The sequence below is a fragment of the Peromyscus leucopus genome, chromosome 13 (genome assembly GCF_004664715.2).
Source record: "Peromyscus leucopus breed LL Stock chromosome 13, UCI_PerLeu_2.1, whole genome shotgun sequence".
NCBI classification, from domain to species: Eukaryota; Metazoa; Chordata; class Mammalia; order Rodentia; family Cricetidae; genus Peromyscus; species Peromyscus leucopus.
The window spans coordinates 39,779,400-39,804,271 of NC_051074.1; the positions used below are offsets into that span (position 1 = coordinate 39,779,400).

The following is a 24,872-nucleotide window of genomic DNA, read 5'->3' on the forward strand; positions in this document are numbered from 1 at the left end:
AGTTCTCGGAAGCTCAAGGTTCTGAGGAACTATGAGCCTAGCTTTAGACCTGGCATTCTTTGTGTTGTTAAAGGCAGGGACATTGATGACTTCAGACCAAGGAAGAAATCACTGAATACTGTGCATGTTGCCCATCTTGAATAATCAGATCCGCGACCAAGCAAGTAGGTCATTGTTTCTCAGACTAGTGTGTTCTGCAGTAGAGTTTCTTTCTCTCTTTCTTTTTTTAATTGCCAATAGTTTTTTCATATAATATATTAATGATTATGGTTTCCTCTTCCCTAACTCCTCCCAGATCCTCCCCACCTACCCAAACGCACACTTTTCTTGCTCTAATTTGAAAACAGTCACCTAAAGGATAAGAAGAAGTAAATATAATAAAAACAAACTAGAATATGACAAACTAAACAAACAGAGGTGGGGGGAACCAAAGAAAAGGCACAAGAAATGCAGGTACAGAGTCACACATAGACTTGTAAGGTTAAAAAATGCCCAAACAAAGCTTTATGACACAATAAATCTTCAAAAATACCACTGAGCTTATTTTGTATTGGCCACCTACTGCTGGGTCTGAGGACTCCCCTTAAACATGGTTTGTATACATTCTGGTACCCACATAGTAGAGAGAAGTGATTTTCTGACTTCCACATGTACTCCGTGAATTACACACACACACACACACACACACACACACACACACACACACACACACACACAAAGTAAAATGTAATAAAAGACGAAACTCTGCATAGAAATGAGATAAATGTTTGTTCCTTCTTACATAAATAATTAAATATTAACACTTAATATTGAAGGACACGGGGCATCCGCAAATTTTTCAGAGTTGATTGACATTTTTACTTTAAAATTGGAAGTGCTGAGAACACTGCTTCATAAAAATGCATGGCTTTTAAGAAGTGGTAGAAATATGTTTACAGCCATTTCAGAAATTATTAGAAATTCTGTCCTCATCCCAACCCAAAACTCATTTGACACTTTGACACTTTTATAAAGAAAACTCAAGTTAAAAACTAAGTCATCTTTTAAATCAAACATTCTAACACAATATAATCTGAAGATACACTCATCTGAAGATGGTATAAAAACATGAAGTCTTTGTTCTCCATAATTAAGCCATTATGCTTCTGTAAGAAAACTGTGAGTGTACAGTGATGTCAATACAACTCTGAATGCACAAAAGTCTCCAATCTGAGCCCATGTGTTTCATGCAGTCTACACTGGTGTGTATGACAATACGGTATGTACGATGAGAAGTTTGTTCACTGAATGTTCAGAAGAACCTGTGGTGAAGTCCCATGATGCAACAGGGAGTACTGCCCGAAGCATCGTGGATTCATTACACTTTTGATTCTGAGTTCATTTTGAATCCTTGCACTTTAAGAAATCTTCTACTATTGCCACATCTTTCATGGACCCCACATTCAGTTCCGTGACCCCATGTGTGTAGGGACATGACTCACATTTAAGAAACAGTCTATAGGTATGTTCTCTGAACGTTGCATTAAAGTGTGCATCATCTGTGTTTCATTTTGTTGGTAACCTTGAAAACTGCATGCACCTTAGATCACTTTGGTGACCACGTTCTAATCTAGCTGCCGAAGAACGTTTTCCATTTCCAGAGACATCAAAGCTGTGCCACACCCCCAACTCACCTTGTCAATATCTTGAGATAGTGGGAAAGGGCTGAGTGAAGGCTGGGTGACACAGCCAGGCTGCCAAAGGGAAGGTTTTGTTTCCCATGTGATTAAGGACTTTTCTGGTAGAAATTCTGACTCTAACCAATTCCTTTATTGCAAACTCATACTCATGGCCTCTTTTTGCCTGACTACATAGGTATATGAAATAAATATATAAATCAAATATCTACTAATAATAAGTCATAAAAAATGATTTTAAAATAATTATTTGATATATATGTGATTTACTATTTATGAAAGACAAAGTGGCACAAAGGCCTGTGCCACTGTGAAACTAGATGGTAGTGGCACAGGCCTTTGATCCCAGCACTCTGGAAGCAGAAGCAGGTGGATCTCTGTGAGTTCAAGGCCAGCCTAGTTACAGAGTGAGTTCCTAGGCAGCCAGAGGTACATAGTAAAACCCTGTCTTGAAAAACAAAACAAAAACACTGTGTAAGGCAAGACTGTAGTGTTCATTAAGCAACAATGGAAGGATTAAATTATCAATCAGGACATTAGCCATTATGCACCCAACTCAAAAATTTTATACCATGACAGTTAAATCACAATCACAGATATTGGTTTATTTTCCAGCAAACTCTCAGCCTAACACCAGCCAACATACTAAATTAGTATTGCCTACATTTTTTGTAGCATTAGGAGCTTTGGTTGATTTTATTTATATTTTTGATGGATTTGACATGGATGTGGACTAGAGACTATTGTGCATTGAGAATTACATTGACTTTACTGTACACCACAGTTTTCTTCTCTTACAGAAGCAAGATGGTTCAATTACAGAAAAAAGAAGTTTAATATTTTCATACCATCTTCTCTCAGCAACAAATGAGTTTTTTGGGGTATTTTGTTGTTGCTATCTTATTTTGTTTGTTTATTTGTTTGTTTGGACTGTATTGTGCCAGAATGTTTGATTTTTAAAATGGCTGTTTGAGTGTTGACTTAAGTTTTCTTTAAGAGATGTTAAGTAAATTCTGGTTTAAGATTAAGACTTTAGCATATTTGTGCAAGTTTAGGGTGTGTGCAATTTTAAGGTTACCAATAAGAGTCAGAATTTATTTAACTTGAAGACTTATTTTCATTTCAATTATGATGTATATGGATGGGGGTGTGTGCATATGTTTGTGGTGCCTGAAGAGGCCAGACGAGACCACTGGGTCCCCTGAAGCTGGCGTCATCATATATGAGTGCTGGCAATCCAACTTAGACCCTCTGTAAGAGCAGCTCAGGCTGCTAACTGCTGAGCCAGCTCTCCAGTCGCGAGAATTTATGGTTAAGACTCCAACGTCTGTTGTTTTGTAACCACTTTCTGATGCCTAAAAGGAAGATAGCTTGAGGAAGGCCATCTTCTCCCAGCTCACACAAATTTGTCCTGTGTGGTGACCCTTCCACCCTCTCCCCGCTGAACTGTGATGAAACCCAGACCCCACCAGGCACTGTGGTTTTATTTGGCCTTTTCATAGCTCAAACTCATTACATTAAACATGTTTCAAGCTGTAAACGCTCCAGCTCTCTCCTCTTGCTCCATTTCCCTGCTCACTTCTCTCTCCCCTCCAGAGCTGGGCCTTCCCATCCTGTCTTCTAAGTCACAACGGATCACTTTTCTTGGTTAATCTCATTTTCCAAAATTAACACGGCTTCTGAGCTGCCTATTGTAGGAACATGCCAGATCCCGTGATCTGAGAGGACAGGAGGGCTCCGGGCCCAAACTGTATTTATGGAGCTCCGCTCTGCCCCTATCTGCCTGGATCTGCTCCAGAGCCTTCTAAACGTTAATTCGTAAAACCGTGAATGCATATACTGCTCACATAGGGATACAAATCACTCTGAGTCACAGCTGGCTTCTGCTCTGTTATAACAGTCAGCCTCAGGGTCAATTTCAACTCCAGTTAAGTCGCCGGCTGCAGTGAGCCTCACTATAAAACTTGAACTTTAAAGCAGCACATGGTTTGACCTTCAAGATCATTGTCTTTTCTATAAGAAATAGCATATAAAACCCACAAATCCACTGTGCAAAAGGGTCCAGGGTTATCTGCAGATGCCAGCAGAGGATGGGAGAGAGTGAGGCAGGTGAGATGTTCCCCACGACACCGTGTTATTCTTGAGAAAGTCCCCAGCCACAATGGCAAGATGTTCTGAGCAGAGGGCTGTGACCTCCTGGGTCCTGATTGTGTGAGATAGACAAATTAACATTTTAGAAAATCTAAAGGGGGGAAGTGTCATGCACTTTGTTGGAGATCACGTTCTAATTACTCATCGGAGAAGGTCTAGGGCTGGCGTTGATGAACGCAGAGGCACCACAGTCCGTGCAAGCTGGAGGGACCTTGTCTCCAGCGTAAATCGGGAGTAGCTGCTAGTGGGACATGGATGATTTTGTGTTGTAGCTCAGGTAGATGTGGTGCCAACTCCAGGAGCAGTGGGTAGGTTTGCCAGCACATAAAGGTACCCACAGGGTATGGGTACACAAGTATGCCCCTCTGTCAAGCCTTTGCTTTCTCCCGTGTGCCTAACCCCTTTGTTAAAACTCTCCTTGTTAGCCTCTGCACGGCTTCTTCCCCGGGGTGAAAAAGAGATGGAGGCAGGTCTTCAATGATGTATCGGCTCTGCCACCTAGCCTTCAGCGAAGTCATTACACCAGAGCAGCCTTGAGAAACTCCTCTGCCCTGACTCGGTCCTGTTGAACTTCTTTACCAGGGAGGGACTTGAGGACTTGGTGCCTGTTTACCGTACAGCAGGATCCAGAGGAGACAGTGGTGTTGGTATACCGGACACGCTCTCCTCTCTCTGTAGGTGTGTGTCTGGGAAATAGACAAGCCAATGGCCAGATCTTGAAAGTGGAACCGATGATGTAAACAAGCTTCTCTTGCTTCTCCCAACCCTGTTAGCAGACATCATCCTTGCCCTTGAAACAGCGCCAAAATCTTCCAGAAATAGTCAGCTTATGGAGGCCTGGTAAGCTTGGTAAGCTAAAAAGTGCCCTCTGCCCTTTGAAAGTTGTCCAGGTAAACAGCACAAATCTTTCATTCCCTTGTAGTTCTTGAAGCTTGGTTCTAATCATCCCTTAATTCTTGTCAAAGTTAAGGAGAGAGTGAGCTCAGATGGGTATGGAATATGGTGGATGTTATTTAACTTTCAACATCTCCAAGAAGATGATACTCAAAGGCATTTCTATACACAAGCATCAGAGCTCACCTACACATAAACAGGGAAGTTCATGGAGGCAAAATTAAGGCAGCAGTAAAGGACGTCTCTGGGAGTAGAACCAGATTTGAATCTAACTAGAATAAGCTAGCCATCTCAATGACACTTGTTGATGTTAGCTCTGCCATCCCCATCCCAATTGTAAAGAGCCTGGAGCTTCTGGAATAGAGGCCAGAGAGAATGGAATCATGGGAGGCCCATACGCTCCAACACCCAACACCCTCCTCACCTAATGTCACATAAGGACTGTTGAGCACAAAAGTCGCCTCACCAGTCCCCTCTCTTAGGACAAAATTCCTGCAGACAATCCCAGTTGTTGAGGGGTCTTTGTTCTCCTCTCAAGACCTTGAAGAGCAGTGCCTGTCTCTGAATTCCTTCTGCCCCTTTGGAAGTGGTGATCAAAACGGTTGCTTAACACAGACAGTTATCGCTCTCTTCCCATGAGCCCACTGTCCAAGGACCAGATCCCCAGATCCCCAGATCCCCAGATCCCCTGATCCCCACACCATCTTGTCTTTCTTCTCTCTACCCACCTAGCTTCTCTACGAACCATCTCCTCCTCTTTTCCTGGTCTTCACATAATGTATTTTCCAGTCACAAGAAGTTAGCTAAGAGGGAAAAAAAAAAAAAAAAAAAAAAAAAAGGTGTCCCTGGAGGGCATCTTTTGAGAGTGCAGGATGACAGAAACTGAGTAATTTAGGGTCCCTCAAAAGAACCTAGTTTTCCAACTTATCTCAAATGCTACCCTGAGCTGAGCTGAAGCCATCTCCACACCATCCCCTCCGTGTATGACCACTCTTCTCACCTGAACTCGATTCAAATGAGAAAATAGCAGTTGATCGCTTTTGCGTCTATAACATCTCAATTCAATTTTTCAACACTGATTTGCTCCCTGCATTACCAAGCCTTCCAACAGTAGAGACAAACACTTGGAACAAACCTTCCCACTTTTTTTTTTTTTTTTTTTTAAGTCAGTACACACAGCTCTTCCTCCGTCTCCTAGCCAACACCTAAAACTCCTTTGGCAATAGGTGCCAAAGCACTAAACTTCCGGACTTGTTTTAGAATTGTGCCTTTTGGCAAACAGACTTGAGAATATGGATCAGGTCCTGGGAGTGTGTGGACGGCACCAGGAGAGATACTCCCAAATAGAGCTAGCAAGGGAAATCTTTTCTCAAAAGCAGTCCTCCAGAAAGAATTCTTATCATAGATAAGGGTGCAGTCTAGTGGCAAAATTCATGAAATGCAGCCCCTTTTCTAAAAGAAGAATAGAGTGCTCAGCAAGGGAGGAAGGAGCTTGGAGAAAAGGCAAAAGCCCCACCCCAAGAACTCCCCAGAGATAGTCACTTGGTCATTTCTTTATCATCTGTGGTGGGCAGTCTACAGCCCCCCCACCCATCATGTCAAATTCATTTCCAAAAAACAAGCTAAGACCATCACTTCTTTCACGCATTAGTTTTTCTTTCATTTTCCTAAGGAACGAAGGGTCCCTAGTGCCAACCAGCGATCTGGGGTTCCAAGTGGCATGGTGTGGTCCTGGGTCGGGATTTCTCCTGTGCACAAGGTCCTACCCTGAGCAGTTTTCCTTGGCACACATTAACCTTAGGACAAGGTTTCCTGCAGTGTGGCACCCCATCACTCCAGGAACAGCCTACCCCACAGAAAGAGCTCCTTGGTAACCCCACGAAGGTTATCACTCGTCTACCTTCCTTTCATTTAAAAGGACATTTAAGGTGTCCATGGCAAGGACACCTTAGACACCAGATAATACTGACAGCCCACAGCATTTCTTCCAGTCTCAGTCACTACTACAAACAACGCTGGATGGGAATCCCTTCTTGAAAGTGCATGTAAAACACACACCCATGAGCTTCTCTGGTCAGCTATGTAGGTGAAGGAAAATGACCACTGAATATAACTAAAATCAGTACCCCACCAGAACAACAGCGACTGCAAGCTCTTGCCTTAATCCCTTTTCCCCGACTTTTGATGAGGGAAGAATCTACCCCACCCCTCCTCTTTTTCCCTTTAAATTCGTCCCAACACCCTTCACCGGCTTGTGTGCATTACTTATCCCCCAAACACAGCACACAAACCTTCAGTGGTCACTTAGACGCTTTTTTTTTTTTCCTAAAGGTTGGAAAGGACTTCGGGGGCGGGGGGGGGGTATACATGGCTAAAAAGAAAATGTGAATCCTGACAGCCAGTGTCCCGGCTAGTTGTGGGGGGGACGGAGTCACTCCATTGTATTCAAGCCAGCTCTTGAAGATGCCTATCGGCTATTCCCCACCTTCTCCCAGCTCTCTGTAGCTCCAGCCGGTCCCCCAAGCCCTTCTCGTACATTCCGTGGGGCGGAGGGCACCGTTCAGGGAGCGAAGGGGAGCCCCCGTGTGTCTAGAAGGCCTCTCCCCACCCCCACCCCGTGTGAGTCTGTGCTGCAAAGCTCCTTGGCATCCTTGCATGGGTTGGGTGTTGGGGAGCTCAGATTGCAGCTATAACTGGCTGGCAGCCAGGGGCCGTCTGTTTAAAAGCGCCTGCTCGACCAGAGCCCGCAGTCTCTTTGGAAACTTCTGCCAGGGGGTAAAAAGAGCTAGCAAAGAGCTGCAAAGCTGTTTGGGCTTTTTCCCTTTTTTTGTTCCTTTTCATTATCCCCTCCTCGGTCTGTACCCTTCTCCGGACTTCACGCAGAACCTGCGGGTTTCCAAGAGGTGGTGGCCGAGTAGGAGACAAGGGGTGTTAGGGTCCAGGTTTGGTGAGGTTTGGAGTTTTGCTGATTTTTTTTTTTCTCTTGATTTCAACATTTTTCCCCCTATCTTCTTGGCAGCTGCCGACGCCTCTTACCTGTTCTGCCGCAGGGGCGCTGCTCGCAGCCGAGGCTTGGAGAGGAGTCGGGGTGCGTTTTAGACTTTAAGCAACAAGGAAAAAAAAAATAAGCCAAGTCCATTTTTTTTCTTCATCACCCCCATTTCCACAGCCTCCAAGCTCATTATTTCTGTTGCTTTGGGGTGAGCAATTTTGTGGTCCCCCCACCTCTGCAATTCTGACCCGATCCCGCCTGGGGGTTTCTTCGGTCTCCGCTCACTCTGCGTGCACCTGGCGCGCCTCCTTTTTTCACCCCCAACCTGTTGCAAGTCTTTAATCCTTGCAACTGGGACTTGCGTGCAGGCACCTGAATCCTCCTTGCCTCATATTTTGCAAGTGTTTGGGGGAGGGCACCTGCTCTACCTGCAAGAGATTTTTAAAAAAACCCAAAAATCTCCGGGAGCCCTCCTGGCCCTTTTCTCTACGCACTCTCGCTCTCCTGCCCCGCCCCAAGGTAAAGCGAGACTCCGAGAAAATGGTGCTCAGCGCGGTCCTCCTGCTGCTGGCCGCCTATGCCGGCCAGGCTCAAGCCCTGGGCTCTTTCGTGCACTGTGAGCCCTGCGACGAGAAAGCTCTGTCCATGTGTCCCCCCAGCCCTCTGGGCTGCGAGCTGGTCAAGGAGCCCGGCTGCGGCTGCTGCATGACTTGCGCCCTGGCGGAGGGGCAGTCGTGTGGCGTCTACACTGAGCGCTGCGCCCAAGGTTTGCGCTGCCTCCCCCGGCAGGATGAGGAGAAGCCGCTGCATGCCCTGCTGCACGGCCGCGGCGTTTGCCTCAACGAGAAGAGCTATGGCGAGCAAACCAAGATAGGTGAGCGCTCCCGGGGTGTCAGCTGCACCGCACACGGGCGGGGAGTGGGTGGGGGGACTTGGACGGGTGGGGATCCGGGAAGGGTTGGGACCCAAGCGCTTTGCGCAGCAAGTGGCTTAGACCCGGGTAGCTCCTGGGAGTAGATGGGGTGCGTCCTTGCACCTTGCATTTGGAGCCCTCCTGGCAGATCCTGCTGTCCTAGGCGTCTGTCTAACCCAGCCTCTTACAGTTTGCGCTCCATCTCCTCTCAGCCTCCACCCGAGCCCGGCCCTCCCCCACTCCTAACTCGTGGCAATCCTGACTCCTGAGCTCCTATTGAGTCTCAAAGTCCAAATCCCGTGTATCCACTCTGAAAAAGAACAGGTTAAATTATCAACTCCCTTCTCCACCCCACCCCCATACTTTTCTTCCTAAACTTAAAAAAAAAAGAATCTTTTGTTAAAAGGTCACTTTAATTGGGGCCTGGATATGCGTTACGCATCTTTGAAGCTAATTCTACCTTGATCCCTCCAAGCCACGCACCCCATCCTGTAGCCTCCAGACTTATCTATCCCTCCTTTCTTACTTGGTCAGGAGTGCACGCGAGTGTACACACACACACACACACATACACACACACGCCCTACATCTTGATAACTAATGCCTTTTGGGTAGAGGTGTTGAGACCTCACCCACATGTACACTTGCTGTTTTTAAATTGATATGAATATGATCGATGGTAAAAACCACATAAGGCTGTAAAACGTGTCTTTTATTTTCCTCCCAGGAAGAGAAAGAATACTTCAAGAGTGCTGGGATAGGGCGTGGGATAGAGCGTGGAAAGGGTTTGTGCTGATTATTCGCCCCTGAATCTAATGATTTTTTTTCCCCTCCTGAATTCAGATTTTACCTAAGATTAAAAAAAAAAAAAAGGACATAGGTTTGAAGACATCCTCAAGTTCCCAATGGATGCTTGCCCTCTCCATTCTCCCCACTCCACTGCACCCAAGCACCCCCCACCCCACCCCCCCCCACCCCCAATCACTTAAGCCAGACTAAAAAGTGAGTGTGGCTATAAATGCCTGAGGGGCCCTGGAAACGCAGAATGCAAAATTCAAGGGGCGGAGACAGCAAGACCATGTACTGGGAGCCACCCCTCCGCTTACCCCGCCCCTTCTTGCCCCGCCCCTCTTGCCCCGCCTTCAAGTTCTGTGTGCCTGGAGTCTGTGGTTTAAATGACTGGCAGAGTCTCTTGTTCAATCAGAACAGTTCTGCTTCAAGTTAGGTTTCTCTGGGGAGTTATCTTCTTATATATATATATTAATCAACGATGTACAAAATCTGAGCTAGGAGAGGTTAAGACTTGGCTAAATGTTTATTTGGTGCAGTTCCGTACAAAGACAAAGGCCTTCTCACTACCTGTCGTCCTCCATTATTCCCAAGCACTCCAAAGTGAGGAGTTTTGTAATTTAAAAAAAAAAATTAAATGCAAACTAAAGACCTAAGGACAGAGCTCAGCATCTCTCCCCAGGAAGTGCAGGTTTTGGCTGTCCCAAGAAGTTGCATCATGAAAGGGAGGGGAGCGTACAAACCTCAGAAGCCCCAGAGACCAAATTTCCCGGGTTATTTTTACTGTATTCCTGCCCGCCGAAACGGTAGGAAATCATTACCTGGCTTGGAGACAAGAGCTGTGGCTAGCAATCCCATCACTGCTTAAGTGAGCAAGTTATGACTCCGCAGTATCCGGGCCCCACTTTTATTTGCCCAGCCATATAATTCATTGGGAGTAGTTGGGCGAGACGTGTGCGCACGCGCGCGCGCAAATGCTGGGCCAGCAGAGCGGCGGCAGCATCCAACTTCCCAAGCCAACCCAGTGCACGCGCCCGCGTGCACACACACACACACACACACACGCACGCACACACACACACGCACACACGTACACGGGGTGGGGGGTGGGGGTTGTTCCGCGCCGGGTCGCTTTAGAATTCTCTGCAGCTGCTTCAGTCTCACCTTCAACAACCAACCCGAAGCGGCCCCCTCTTCTCGCTCTCTCCCCGACCCCAACGCTTCTCCCCGACCCCAGCCCGCCTCAGGCAGGTGCCTAGCAGGCTGCGGTTGCGCCCTGGCTGCTGTCCACAGCGGCGAAGGTTGATGCTTTCCTCTTGGATGAGAGCGGGCTCTCGGAGAAGATCCTTCAACCCGAGAGCCATTAGCTGGATCCCTTAAGGAAAAAAAAAAAAAAGCTAAAGGTGACGTCATTCTTAAAGAGAGGAAAATGGATAGTGAAGAGAGCGGGGGATGTCCTCTGGGTCCTTCAGAAGAAATTCCTGCTCCCTAGGCCCCCTCCCCCACCATCAAAATCTGAGTAGTGTGAGCGTGGACATAACCTCTTCTCCCGCGGATGCAAGCTATAATATACATATATTGTATTCATATTTGGTATGCAACCAAAAGTACGTATTATATAGTCATATATTATTTGCATTATGTAACACCCCCAGCACAGTGTGTTTATAGAATGAGAAGTGAGGAGCGGAGGAGAGTGAGGTGGAAGGCAGCCAAAGCTTTGGGAGAGGGAGGCGTATGCAGGCAGCCGGAGCCCAGCGTTTTGCTGGGTGCGTTGCTTGGCAACTGGAGAGGGCGTGGCCTAGAGATGGCCCGGTGCTTGGGAGCGCGCCTAGCCCAGCATTTTCTTTTGGCCAATTCTGGGACCAGAGATAGATATAGAAACAGAGGGCAGTGTGTGTGAGGCTAAAGGGACGAGGGAGACAAGAGTTTCTAGGGCCAAGAGCAATAAATAAAAGTGAGCTTCAGTGGGTCAAGGAAGGCGCAGGCTTTGCTGAGGCTGTGTCTAGAAAGGGCCTGTGGCTTTGGTGGTGGGAGCCGAGCATACTGGAGGGTCTGGATAGTGTCTCCTGGGCTAGCCGAGACTTGAAATCTGAGATGTAGGGAGTAGAGGGCTGTAAATATCAATCCTGCCATTGAGAAATAAGGCAAAGAGAAACATAAAATGTGCTTCTGGGCAAGAAAGGGGAAGAGGACATTACCTAAACGAAAATGAATTCGGCCTTCGCTACTTGGAGGGGTTTGGCCTCCATCCGCAGGGCTTCAGCTCCAACCCTGGTCCAAACGCCACTCTGAAGTCAATCCAGAGTAAAGGCTTCTTGGCCAAATCCATGTCTGGGTTGAACAAGATCATGGAAAATTGAAAAGAGCCAGATTCCTGTCCCGCCGCACAGCCTCCCTTTGAAGCGAGTCTGGGAGAGCTGAGGCCAAGCGGAACGGAGAGCCGGGCCAATGATGATCGGGGCATGGCGCTCTAACTTGACGTTTCTTGCCTTTGCCCCCATCTTTCTGCTGCGTCAGCAAGGCCTGGAGGAGCCAGCACAGCTGGCCCAGGGAAGCTCTCATTCTTTCCAAGTCCCTTTTTTTTCCCCTTCAATGCCCTCCCCTCCCCCCACTCCCACTCCCCAGACTCGGAGGCATCCCCTGAGGGCAGAAGTTTTTTACATCTGAGCAAGCAGGTGGGCCTGCAGCTGCACGGGCCAGGGCCAGGCTGACCCTCCAGCCAGAGGTCACTGAGCTGAGCGGGTCAGAGCAGAGGACATGGAAGCGTGCTGACCCTGTCCTGGTCTCTTAATTCAGGGAGGAGGACAAAGACGGAAGGGAGGATTTATATATTTAAAAAAAAAAAAAAAGTTTTCACTTTGTACCTGAACAGTCAATGTCTATGAAACCTTCAAGGTATTTAATGTGGAGAAAAAAATAAAATTTAAAGAAGGGATTATGACTCCCCCCCCCCCCAGAGCCACACCACGTTCAGAAGCTGGCAGGGCTGTACACAACCAAGTATGAACAGGGGACACCCCCAGCGCGGGCGGGGGGGGGGGGGGGATACAAGGAGCCACAAATAGTCAAGTGGGAGGGGGGTTTTATTTCGTTGTAGTTTGTTGTATTTAGTTGTAGTATGTAGTTGTATTTAGTTGTAGGCAAAGTAGCAATTCTCAGACTGTCCTTAAATTCCAAGCTGGGTAGGGTATTCGGAGCAACAAGACGGGTCACATGTCTGCAGAAATAAATAAGCAAATAGCCAAGGAAGCCGGCACGGATGCCTGGTTCCCTCCCCAGCCATGATTTCTATTATGATGTCACTTATTTCTTTGGGGGAAAACAACAACAACAACAACACCATAAATCCAGATGAATAACTAGACATTTGTTTGTAAGGAGAAGTGGTCTTTCCTGACTGGCCACATGTCTTAGCTGTTCCATAGCATCTCTCCAGGAATTGTCTGGATATTGGCCAAAGAACATTAAAGCTAGAAGAAACCCACAGCTACCATCATGGTTACGGTCCTCACTTTACAGATAAGGACAACGGAACCCGAAACAGGAAGCCACTTGCCCTAGACAAGATCTGGGGTGGTCAGGATTTGAATTCGGCTCCTCACTAGGAGTTGTGGTGCTCTGTCCTGCTATTTCTGGCTCGTTCAGTCATCACTCGGGCTCTTTCTTGCCTAGGCCTGGTCTAACCTGGTCTAACCCAGACCTTTGGCCAACATTGCCAAATGCTACCCTCCAGTGGTAGGCATTCTGAAAGTAAAAGAAAAACCCTTCACTTCGGGATGCTCTATTTTGTGGGCTGGAGAGGCAATGAAATGACCCAAAAGTTGGGGCTATCACACCTTCTTGCTCTCGGGGTTTCCTCCGTCCCTTTTCAGGCCAGTGGTTTGGTGGGAGGAAGTGAGCAAGGAGGGTTTTGAAGGAATGGTATTCAGCACAGTCTCCAGCTCTGCGGGCCAAACCTCATTTCCTGAACACAGGGAGCTCTCCTGACAGGCCCTGGCAGCCCTGTGGCTGCCCCTGCTTCCTGTCTCTCTGAAGAACATAGTACCTCAGTGGTCTACTGCCCATGGTAAGCTGCCCCACGGCACAGGCCTTCCCCGGGGGATGGCAAGCAGGGTGATGAGACCCGAGGAAGGATGGGGTGATACAGGTGACTGCAGGGTTTCTACGTCACAAAGAGGAGGGACCATCTACCACCAAGGCTGATAAAGAACAACTCGTGAGCCAGCGATGTACAGGCTTCTCAGCAGGCCTGCCTTCGGCTGAGAGGTTACAGCTGGGGGTCCAGGTTAACCTGAGGCTATGCCAAGAGCCACCCTAACCTGCCCAGGGGCTGAGGAAGCTTTCCCCTTTGGGGTTACTGGGGAAATAGGCAAAGGACACCAGCCTACCTTCCCAGTAGGACCCACCAGCGGAGCCTTAAGGCTCAACCAAATAGGTTATCTTACCCTTTAGGCCCCAACTTAAACTGTCAGATAAACGGCCTTCCTTCCCCCCCCACCCCCCCACCCCCCCACCCCCCGCCGACCCCTAAAGCCTTCACTAAAAATGCCCTCAGAACAGGGCCTCGTGTGATGTCTCTGCCAGTGTGTGGCTTTAGATGGGTTCCGGTTATTTGAACTCTAAATTGTACCATCGGGGCTATAACATCTCTCCATCCCCCACTACAGGTGTGTGTAGGCGTCTAGAATATGCTCATCCGACCGAAAGCTAACACAGAGCCACATGCGTACACACCGTTTCATCTTCCGGGGGCCACCATTTTTATTATCTTTTCTAGCATCCAAGATTTTCAAAGGTTAAAAAGAAACAGAGGAAGTTCATTTTAGTTGTGTGTTTTAACGGAACATACCCAAAATATTATCATCTCAACATGTACCCAAACAATGATAATGAAACCATCAATATTCTTTCATATACTATCTTGGAAATCCATGACATCTTTTTATATTTACAATGTAAGACCTCAATTTAGACGATTTTAATGTCACTTTACATATATATTATACATATATATACAGATGTATATATTTGGGTCATAAAGTTTACGGTATGTTGTCTCAAACACACTTGAAACATTCCCAGTGAGCAAGCTGTTTCAAGATCTAAAGTTAAGCCATTTGAAATTAAATGAGCCCTTCTGGCCACCTCCCACCTTAGGCTACAGCTGCGTACATTTGTTTTCCTCTGGGAAGCTCAGCTCATCATTCTGATTGTTAAAATCCATGGAGACTACCTGTCTTACTGACCACAGAGGAAAAGAAAATGGTGGCTTCCGGGGATCTTCGGGAGAGAGCTTGGGGCTGGGCAGAAGCTGCTGTGGGCCAGGCCTCCGCCCAGACTCCCTCCTCCCTTTCTCTGTATGCAAATGCACTCACACAGTGCCGTGGAGCTAATTGGCATCCATCTGCAGCTGGGAAGCAGTCGGACTTGGGGAGACTGAAACGCGTCTTACGTGTTGGGGGACATGAACAGCAAGTTTCTGGCTCTCCCAGAAGCCTAGTGCTACAGCAAAGAGCAGGAGGCTGCCTATTGGCTGAGAGACAAGACGAGGCCAGGAGCGGGCAGAGCATTTAGCCTATTTTTGGCCCTCTCCAGACACTGATCCCTGTCGTCCTGGGCCAGCGCTATCTAGTAGAACTTTACTGTGATGATGAAAGTGTCCTGTATCTGCCTGGTCCAGCACAGTAGCAGCCAACAACATGTGGCTGGGGGAGGGGGGGGGGCACTGGAAATGGGAAGTGAGCAACTGAGACCCCTGGGGTGGGTTTTGGTTTTTTTGCATGTGTTCATGATAGAGTAGGCGTGTTACAAAGGGCTAGAGAGCCACAGCAGACTCAGAACAGACCCCAGGGTAAATACTGGGACAAGACAAAACTAGTCAGCACAAACCCCTTTCTTAATTGTTGGGTCAGATCATGACGTCAGAAGCTCTGCCACAGTGACTTCCGGGAAGAGGACACTGAGCGGTCCACACTTCTCATCCTTCGCAGAAACCTTTCCCAGGGGCATCTTGAGGGAGGAGAGAGCCTGGGTGTGTTTCTCACCCAGGCTGGTACACCTTCCAGTCACTGATTGAGAAACAGCACTCTGGGACACAGACGGACGGACGGACACACACACACACACACACATACACACACACACACAGACACGCCGTGGCCCCACTGTCCTCCACACCTACACAAGCTCTCTCTTGTCCATCCCCCGACCTTCTCAGTGCATGCTGGAGGAACACCAAGAGGGAGAATGGATTGATAAGATTCTCAAACTAGCAGGAAGGGGAGACACCCAAATGCCAGATTTTCAAATTGTATGGTCCCTGCGTATGTGCACCGAGTTGAGGGGGTTCTCGGTCTCCTGCGCCACCTACTGGCCATCTGGAGGTATGGCCCTGCTTGTTTCTGAAAGCCTTGCTTGTTTCCTGGAAATGTTCTCCTGTACCCCACCTCAATCCCTTCAGCAACCTCAGTTCGTTTTCTCTTGGTGAAACGACTCAGGGGTAGCCAGGGTATCTGTGTTCTCTCTCTCTCTCTCTCTCTCTCTCTCTCTCTCTCTCTCTCTCTCTCTCTCTCTCTCTCTCTCTCTCTCTCTCTCTCTCTCTCTCTCTCATCTAAAAGCCAAACCTTCCAAAAATAAATTCCTGTTTATGATACGGCCACCAGGCAGCTGAGCGGGATTGGCTGGCATTCATTCCAGTTCCAGGCTTGCTCTCCAGCCCTTTAATCCTCCTGACTCTGCTCTGGCCCTCCTCCAAGCTCCCACTGTCCCTCCGGAGTCTACAGGTGACCACAAGACCCTGATTAGTATCCTTGGTACTCGACTCTCCCACTGCCTGAGTAACAGGTTTCTCGATTCCATGGGACGAAGTGGTACCAAAAACTGGGGGGCACGTCAAAATGTTAAGCCTGCCCTTCACAAGCAAGAAGCCTGCAGATGAGGGGAGTGAGTGTAGGCACCCCCAGGAGCCCAGACTTATGAGGCCCAGAGTTGGCAAAAAAAAGTCCTTTAAATTCCTTAAGGAAAGGTCTCTGACTCTACTTTTCTACCTGCCCAAGAGCCGCCAGACTAGACACACCTCCTCCTGCATTCTGTCCCCAAGTCCCACGGTCAAGAAAATTGGCTTCCTCCCAAGATATCCTCTTTTAATCCCTAGAGTACTAAATTCCACCTTTGGCCAGTCAGCCTGGGATTATACATCCCAGCAGGTTCTGATACAGTAGAGTCAGACACTGAAGGGGCGGGGCTGAGAGACCCACCCTGAACTTGACTCAGCTGAACTTGACTCAGGGAGAGCCTGCCCCCAGCACTGTCCGGTACTCCTGGCCCCTCATCTTCCTTTTCCAGAAGTTGTTTCTCTTCCTCGCCTGTGCATGAACACCCGACCCGATGAAATCCTCTGGATCCACGAAAACCTCCAGCGGCTTCCTCCTAACAGGAACCGATGCCTAGTGCGTTAAGCTTGACAAGTCCAAGAGGAAACATGTGCTTGGGAGCTTGGTGTCCTCTGCTCTTCTAACCAGGAGAGGCTTAATCTCCAGATGCCTCCCCCTCACTCACACCAGATCTTCCTTTGGGCTGGGAGTTTGGAGACACCCGACAGTGCCTTCTCCAAAACGCCTCTTTCCTTATCAATTTCCCCTCAGCCCAACTTCCTTGAATTCTTTCCCCCTCATCTTTCATATCAGAGATACCTAGCTGTCACCATTTCTGGGTGTCTGAGGGACAGTGTGAGTTTTCCTTCACCCTATTTTATTATGCTGGGGTATCCCGAGACCCTTTTACCTTTTTTGAGTATTTGAATAGCAAAGGTGATGTAATCTGGGCCCCTAAACCTTCCTGACTCTACATATCCTGGTTTTCTTGTGGGTCATCCTAGACACACCACCTGGGGACAGCCACCTAAGTTCCCTCCACTCATAATCTATTGAGGTGACAAGGTCAGGGAGCTGAGAGGGGAATGGCAGGTACCACTGAGAAAAGAACTTACTGGAAATGTGTCCTGAGATGGGCCAGGCAGGTGGCACTAAGAGACTAACAGACACATGAACAAAGTCCTACTTGTTTTTTTTCTAAAGGTCATAAGTCAGCTAAGTATAGACTCTGTCACCAAGTTGCGCCTATATATAACTGGTCGGGCTCCCGCCAGCTGTCGGCCCCTCTCAGACTAAGCTGAGTAATGCCCAGCCTCCCGGGGCCCAGTGCACGGCGCAGGGCCAGCTGGGAGGTGGTGTGGATGGCTGAGGCCTCGAGTTCCACCTGCTTTGTGCCTCTCCTGTCTCTCTGTCCTCAGCAGAGTCTCCACCCTCCTCTGCTGCCCCTGTCGCTAGACACCCAGGTCCAAACATCCCTCACCACTCCGCCCGGTTGTTCGAAAGTGCACAGGCTTACTAAGAGGACACACTTGGCTGTTCTTGTCCATGTCTGGGCTGGGCCCTGTTTTCTTCCCTTGGCCCAGATCTCCAGGTCCCGACAATTCAATCTTCTGTCTCTAGTCACTTCCTCATTTCCTGAGCCATGCCGCCAGCCAGCAAACTGTTTCCCATCACCTTCACTTGCTTTGGGTCTTGCCTCGTCTCCTTCCTTCTCTAGCCTGCCTTCCGTCGTGTGCTAGTGAGACTTGGTCAAGAATCCTCGATGAAGTCTTCCCCCTTTTTGCTTTCTTAGACCTCGTCACGTCTCTCTGAGCCTCTATGATGCCTCTGACCCCAAACCTTCCTGTCCTGGTCTCTAGACACTGCTCTCTGGCCTCAGAAGCTGATGATTTTTTGACTCCATCTCCCTGCAGAGAGAGACTCTCATGAGCATGAGGAGCCCACCACCTCCGAGATGGCGGAAGAGACCTACGCCCCCAAGGTCTTCCGGCCCAAACACACTCGCATTTCCGAGCTGAAGGCCGAGGCCGTGAAGAAGGACCGCAGGAAGAAGCTGACCCAGTCTAAGTTTGTAGGGGTGCAGAGAACACTGCCCACCCCAGAGTCAACCCTGCGCCTGAGCTGAGACAGGAATCTGAGCAGGTGAGTCTTCGGGAGTCTCTCTCCTGGCCCTGGCCACCTCCACAATCGAATCGTACCTGCACTTACTTGAACATCTATGGCCGCAGGAGATGCATAGGCTAGACCAAACTAAGAACCTAATGTGGTCAAGGTGGGTCGGCTGAGGATCTGGAAGGATGCTTGTGAGAACTTGAGTTTATTTATCCAGACTGAGGGCTAATCCAAGTGAGTGGAAACGGAAGTAGTCTTTTAAAGAAAGTGCCTATTAGAACAGTGAGCACACAGGAGGTATGCGACCCCCAGAGCTATGGCCAGTCCCAGGGAGAGACTGAACACTAACTGTCCTAGCACATCTGGAGCATTCAACCTGTGTCTTCATAACTTGCAAGGGTAGAAAAGTTGATGGCGAGTTGAAAGATAAGAAAGCAGGGCTCTATGCCTGGCTATGTGTGGGCTTACTGTATGACCAAGGCACTGGGCAGGTGAGGGAGAAGTAACGTTCAGAGATTCTGATGAGAGGTGATAGACTTTTCGCTTGGAGTCCCTCTGGATGCCGCCCATGAGTCAGAGGACCGCACATCTGAGTGGTTTCCACTTGGGTCATGCCAGACCTCTCATCCCTCCTGTTTTCACAGGGCCCCTGCCGCAGACACATGGAAGCGTCCCTGCAGGAACTCAAAGCCAGCCCACGCATGGTGCCCCGTGCTGTGTACCTGCCCAACTGTGACCGCAAAGGGTTCTACAAGAGAAAGCAGGTACGTGCTGTGCCGCTGTTCCCAGCTCCCGGGCGGGCCTCACCTCTAGGGCTTCTGATTGGCAGGTCTGGAGTGGACGCCAAGCACTTTACATTTCTAACTGGATGCCTTGACAATACCCCTAGGGACCCCTAATCTAAATGAAGTCACAAGCTAGATCCCCTGGGGCATATCTCGACCCTGTCACTTCTGGCCGTGGCCCCTTGGCCCAGGTATTTAAAACCTCTGTGTCTTTAGTTTTTCATGTGATATGGGGACTAGCAGTCACCATCACCCTGCTGAGGGAAAGTCAGTGGTACCTGACTTTGCAAAGCACTTAGAACAACTCCTGCTACGTGACCCAACTCAAGCTGTGCCTGGCACATGGTAGCGCCACAGAGCGATGATGGTTCCTATTTTGATGGCCGGGGTCCTCTCTCGTTGATCCCCGGAGGATGTGAGGTGGGTGGTCCCAAAGCGAATGGCCAAAGGGAGATTGCAGGGCCTACTTCCTCCAGGGCAGGATACCTGAACTAACAATTGTCTCTGGGTTCTCTGGTGAGATGGAGACACCAAAACCCAAGAGCGGTCTAAGGGTGTACCCCCTTTCAATTCTCAGGCAAGAAGAGGGCTTCAGGGTGCGGCTCTCTCACTGCCTGCTGCCTCTTCCTTCAGTGCAAGCCTTCCCGTGGCCGCAAACGTGGCATCTGCTGGTGTGTGGACAAGTACGGGATGAAGCTGCCAGGCATGGAATACGTCGATGGGGACTTCCAATGCCACGCCTTCGACAGCAGCAACGTTGAGTGACGCGTCCCCTCCCATCCTCCCCCCTTTCCTATCCCCAGCCCCGACTCCAGCCAGCGCCTCCCTCCACCCCAGGACGCTCACTCATTTCATCTCATTTAGGGGAAATATATATGCATATATATTTGAGGAAACTGAGGACCTCGGAATCTCTAGCAAGGGCTAAGGAGACACTCCCCCCCACACCCCAACCCCAAAAATGTTATTTTTTTTTTTGAAGCAAGTTGAATGGACAGAGAAGGGAAGAAGAGGAAGGAGCAAGAGGGATCGAGAGGTGGAAAGAAAAGCATTGGTATAGAAAAGGGAGAGACCGATAGGGTTACAGAGAGCAAAAGAAAAACGGCGAGGCAGAGAGGGCACCACCACCAGGGCTGGATCTGTCCTTCACTTCCAGCCCTGTCCAGAGGTCAGAGAGAGGTTGGGGCACTCAAAAGTGCGGCATTCAGTGACACCCAGTTTAGACTGGTCACAGTGAGGAACCAACCAGATGATGTATCAGCGCCTCTCTCTTGGGTCTGTCGCTTCCTCCAGTCAGCCAGGGGATGGCTAGACCCCTGTCCCGCCTCTCCTCTTACCTGTGCAGGGCGGTTTCTCCCCCAAATTTATGAACACTAAAATGCATTCCATCCCTCTGAAAACAATGGAGATCGAGTGATTGCTGAAAGGTCGCCCCCCCCCACGGATGAGTGAACTCGATCCGCGTACAAATTTTACTCTGGATGGAGATTTTTTTTTTTTTTTTAGAAATCAGTACCTGCCCCCAACACTGGAAAGACTTGATTTTCCAGGGTGACAGCAAGCATTCAGGAGGATGTGGCTCCAGCCCTTGATTTCACTAGACTCAAAGCTGGCCCAGCAGCCTCTGTGGAGGAGGAGGATTGGCGGAGACAGAAAAGGAGCTTATACTTACCTACCAGGCTCCATGTAGACGTATATAGGCGTATGAATCTATTTTCTTTATTTTCCCCCTCTTCTTTTCTTTCAAAGTTTTGCATTACCTCTTCAAAGTCATTTTTTTTTAGAGCACTGAAGATCTTCCTCATTCTGGGAAAAAACCATAGTCAACTAATACAGCCCAGAACACTAGCTTCGCGTGCTTCTGGGCAGCCTGTCCTGTGAGTTACAAGTTGGGCTCTTTTGTGGGACACGGAGTCGGATCGACTCATGATTCCCAACCTGTGTTTAAATGCATCCACCAAGCCAGGTAGCTGCCAGCCCCTGTTGGTGCATCAACTATTCAGCCGGGTCATCCCATTTCAGCCTTCCACCCTTGGGAAGTAACTGTCTTATACCACGATACATAAGCCCACCAGATCCATCTTTCACCCACTGGCCTGCCCAGGCCTTTCCTTCTACCTGTTCAGAAATGTATTTTGAAAGGCTCCTTCCTCAGATGCCAGGCTGACAGATCAGAGAGAAACAGACATGAGAGATGGCCAAGGATGAGGCGGTGGGCTAGGGGCGGGGCTCCCACAGAGAGAAGTAGAAGATGGAGCAGGAACGAGGGGCTGGGGGACAGGAAAGAGACAGAAAGCGGGAAATGCTGAGAGAATTTCTCTTGGTTTCTCCCAGCTAATAAACCATCTGGAATTTGAGAGGACGGTGGCGGTGGGGGGGTTCTGAGGTAAAAATGAGCTCAATTCAATCACAGAGCCCAGTTGGTGGGTAATTGAGGCAGGATCTAGACCTGAGACGCATGGTTGAAAACGAGGATCGATAGCCTGACTGAGTATTAAAGGGACAAGTGGATGTGCCCCGGATGCCACAACTTCAGGTCAACTTCAGCCCGTAGGAAGGGACTGAGGCCAAAGAATCTTTCAAGCCAAGCGCTCGTCGACTCTGCCCCATCCATACACCCTCTCTGAAGTGGAGGATGGCATGGCAGGAAGCCCGGACAACTCAGGCATAGACTTCACGGCTGTTGTCATGGGCCAGCCAGATTTTGATCCAAGAAGAAGTTCCGTTGTCCACTGGCTTCTTCAACAAAGGGGTGGCTTAGGACTGTCCTCGAGGACTGAAGACAGCCTGCCAGGAAAGGGGGCTAGGACATTGGTACAGGAGGCCCCTTTTGTGCTGTGGACACAGCTCTTTGCTCTTACTTGATGGCATGGCATGGTTGAGGGCCCCCTCCAACGCTGAACTTGGAGCATCCAAAAGGGACAGCCGAGGAAGAGAAATACGTCGACTGATGGGAAATAGATGGCTCTGGAGCTTAGGGGATGTCTCCTCCTATTGCCTGGACAGGACAGTTGACTGGGGATGGAAGAGGTAGTTGATCTTCATAAGACAAAGGGTCGGATGGGGATGGCAGGATAAGGACTTCCCAGACCTGCAGGGTCAGAGCACCCATCTCCCTGCTCAATGTCCCCAGCCTCCCAATTCCCACTCCGGTACTTCTTAGGCCAGTATCCTAACCCTTCTCCATGACGCTCTTCTTTCTGCCATTATTTCTCTGGATCTTGAGCAGTCGTATGACTGGGATTTGCCAAGTGGATACACTGGGGTACCACTACCCCTAAGAAAAGACTGAGCCAGGAACTGCCTGCTTGCCTACCCCTCCCGGCTCTGGACCTGACTCCTGAGCCGGGTGGGGGGGGTGTTCTCTTCACCCCACTACTTGCTGGACCTTGAATGAGCCTCTGCCCCTTACACGGACTCTTTGTTGTGAGCCACGGGTGGAGGGCATTGTACAGACACTTTGGCCTTCCCCAGTTCAGCCTGCGCCCCGAAACTTGTGAGTCTCCCCACTGCTCAGAGGGAAAGACATGCCTAGGCAGTTAATCTCTCCCTAGAGGAAGCTTGCCTTTGACAGGCAGATGGAGCTAAACCTTCCAAATGGGAGGTCTGGATAGAGAGACCATGGGAATGGGGTCGCTGAGAGAAGAGCGGTGCCCTTCCCCATGTCACAGGGAGAGAAGGCAGGCTTGCAATGGCCCCACCATGCCCTGAGCACAAAGCTTCTTGGCTCCAGGCTAGCCCTTGGCTCCATCAGAGGCCTCTAATCTGGATTTCTCCACAGCCATAGGTCTAAGTGTTGCCTGTCCCCACCCCCACACCCCCACCCCCCCCCAGAAGGCTTCTTCCTTTCTCTTTTGAAAAACGCCTCGCTCAAGCAGTAGAAAAGATAGCTCTCTTCTCCCACTACGGCCAGGTCAGCTGAAAGAGGCCTAGCCAGGACCGATTCTCCACCCCAGACAGTCTTGACCATCCAGAAGAGAGCAGGGAACCTGGGGAAGAGAAGACTCTATGTTTCTCTGACGGCCAGGCCTAGACAGACAAGGCTTGGGAACATCTGCCCCACAGGAGTCTGAGGAGACCTTCTGTGGTCTCTCCTCTTCTCCCTCCAAGACCCTCTCCCTACCACGATCTATCTCCATGGCAACATCCTCACCACCAAGCTCCTTAGAAGATCGGGTTGCTGTGGCAACCTCCAAACCCCCTGCCCCTCCTAGGCAGGGCAGTAGTCCTTCCATTCCCTTAGACCCCTAGAGGGCTTTGGTGGGTAACCACAACCTGAGAGAGGCATGAGCCAAGGAGAAGAGACGCTCTAGCCTTCTGGCTTTCAAGAGAAAGGAGGCTACGATTTGAAAGATGGTAGGAGAAAGGAATAAGGTTTTTATCAACCAGGAGCCTGGGGGCTGTACAGTCTTTATTTTGTAACCACTAAAGTGCAAGAATCCTTGCACCGTTTGTTACTCTGCCTTCTTCTCCCTTCTGGGTTTTTGTCTCTTTTATCATACTTTCTTGGTTTTCTAATGGAGTATAGACTTTAGCCACTTCACAGACTCCGGCCTCCGCTGTTAAGTCTTTCTGAGTGGGGGAAAGAAAGGTGGGGGGCCGGTTGGAAAGGGGTCCCTAGCCACCCTGCATCCATTCACCCCACTTCTCTGGTCCCTAGTCGCCAGCCTCGGCCCCATCTCCAACACCATCATCACCGTCACACAGTAGCCTGTCACCGGATAGCGCAGTTCAGACAAGACTCCTTCAGATTCCGAGATGTCTACCGGTTGTTTTGGGTTTTGTTTTGTTTGTTTGTTTTCATTTTTTGTTTTTACAACAGCAATAACCACAGCACATATTACTGTAGGTCTTTGTAGTGTTCCGTTCAGACACCATAGCTCTGATTTCTCTTCTTTTTTTTTGTTTTTGACTTGAAAAAAAAATACTTATACTTTTTACTGGTGAAATGGATGAAAAAATAATAAAACAACAAACCAGTTTGTGCAAAACAAGATGCGGGAAAAGAAATCACCCCAATGTGGAAGAGCTCGGCTCATGTTTAGCATATTGTACTTAAGGAAATAAAAAAAAAAAAAGAAAAAAACGCAGAAGATCTCACATTTTATTGCCAAGTGACAATTACTGTATTCTATTTATTCAACTTACAATTTTTGTTACTCCCCCGATCTTTGTCTTTTGTCGTGACAAAGCATTCATTTAATAAAGTTCTGCATTCAGTTAGCTTGCGTCGCCTTCCTCCTGGGGCAGAGGGCTCTGTGAGCACCCAGGCTGCCGACAGGAGGGGAAGGATCCAGACCTGTGTGCGCCCTCCAGAGGGTCCCTGAGTGGAGGAAGGCCGGTCCCCACAGACAGCACCCATTCTACTTAAGTTGCCACTTCCTTGAACTCTCTGTCCTTTGCGGCACGAGCTAAACCCTACAGAGCTGCTGAGAGACTATAGGGAGCCAAATTACATGGAGCACATGGAACCGTGAACACACGCGTGTTCTACGGTTGTTGCTATAATTTAATCTCCACCACTGTCAGCGAATCCAGTGGTCTAACCCACCCTTAGACAAATCACCTTCTCTTCTCCTTGGAGAAGAAGCTAAGGAAGACATTTCTAGAATGTTCCTCAGTCACTTATACCAATCCTTCACAAGTTCTTAATGCATAGAAACTCCTGGCCCAGGTGAATCCTAC

General features: G+C 49.0%; 1 protein-coding gene across 1 annotated transcript; it reads left to right on the forward strand.

The window, feature by feature from the left end:
- The first annotated feature begins 7,453 nt into the window (after positions 1-7,453).
- Positions 7,454-24,277, forward strand: Igfbp5 (insulin like growth factor binding protein 5). The gene is given in 5 exon segments (XM_028870018.2): positions 7,454-8,587; positions 18,204-18,362; positions 18,365-18,432; positions 19,047-19,166; positions 19,821-24,277. Coding segments are annotated over 5 exon segments (813 nt in total). The 5' UTR covers positions 7,454-8,253; the 3' UTR covers positions 19,953-24,277.
- The last annotated feature ends 595 nt before the right edge of the window (positions 24,278-24,872 follow it).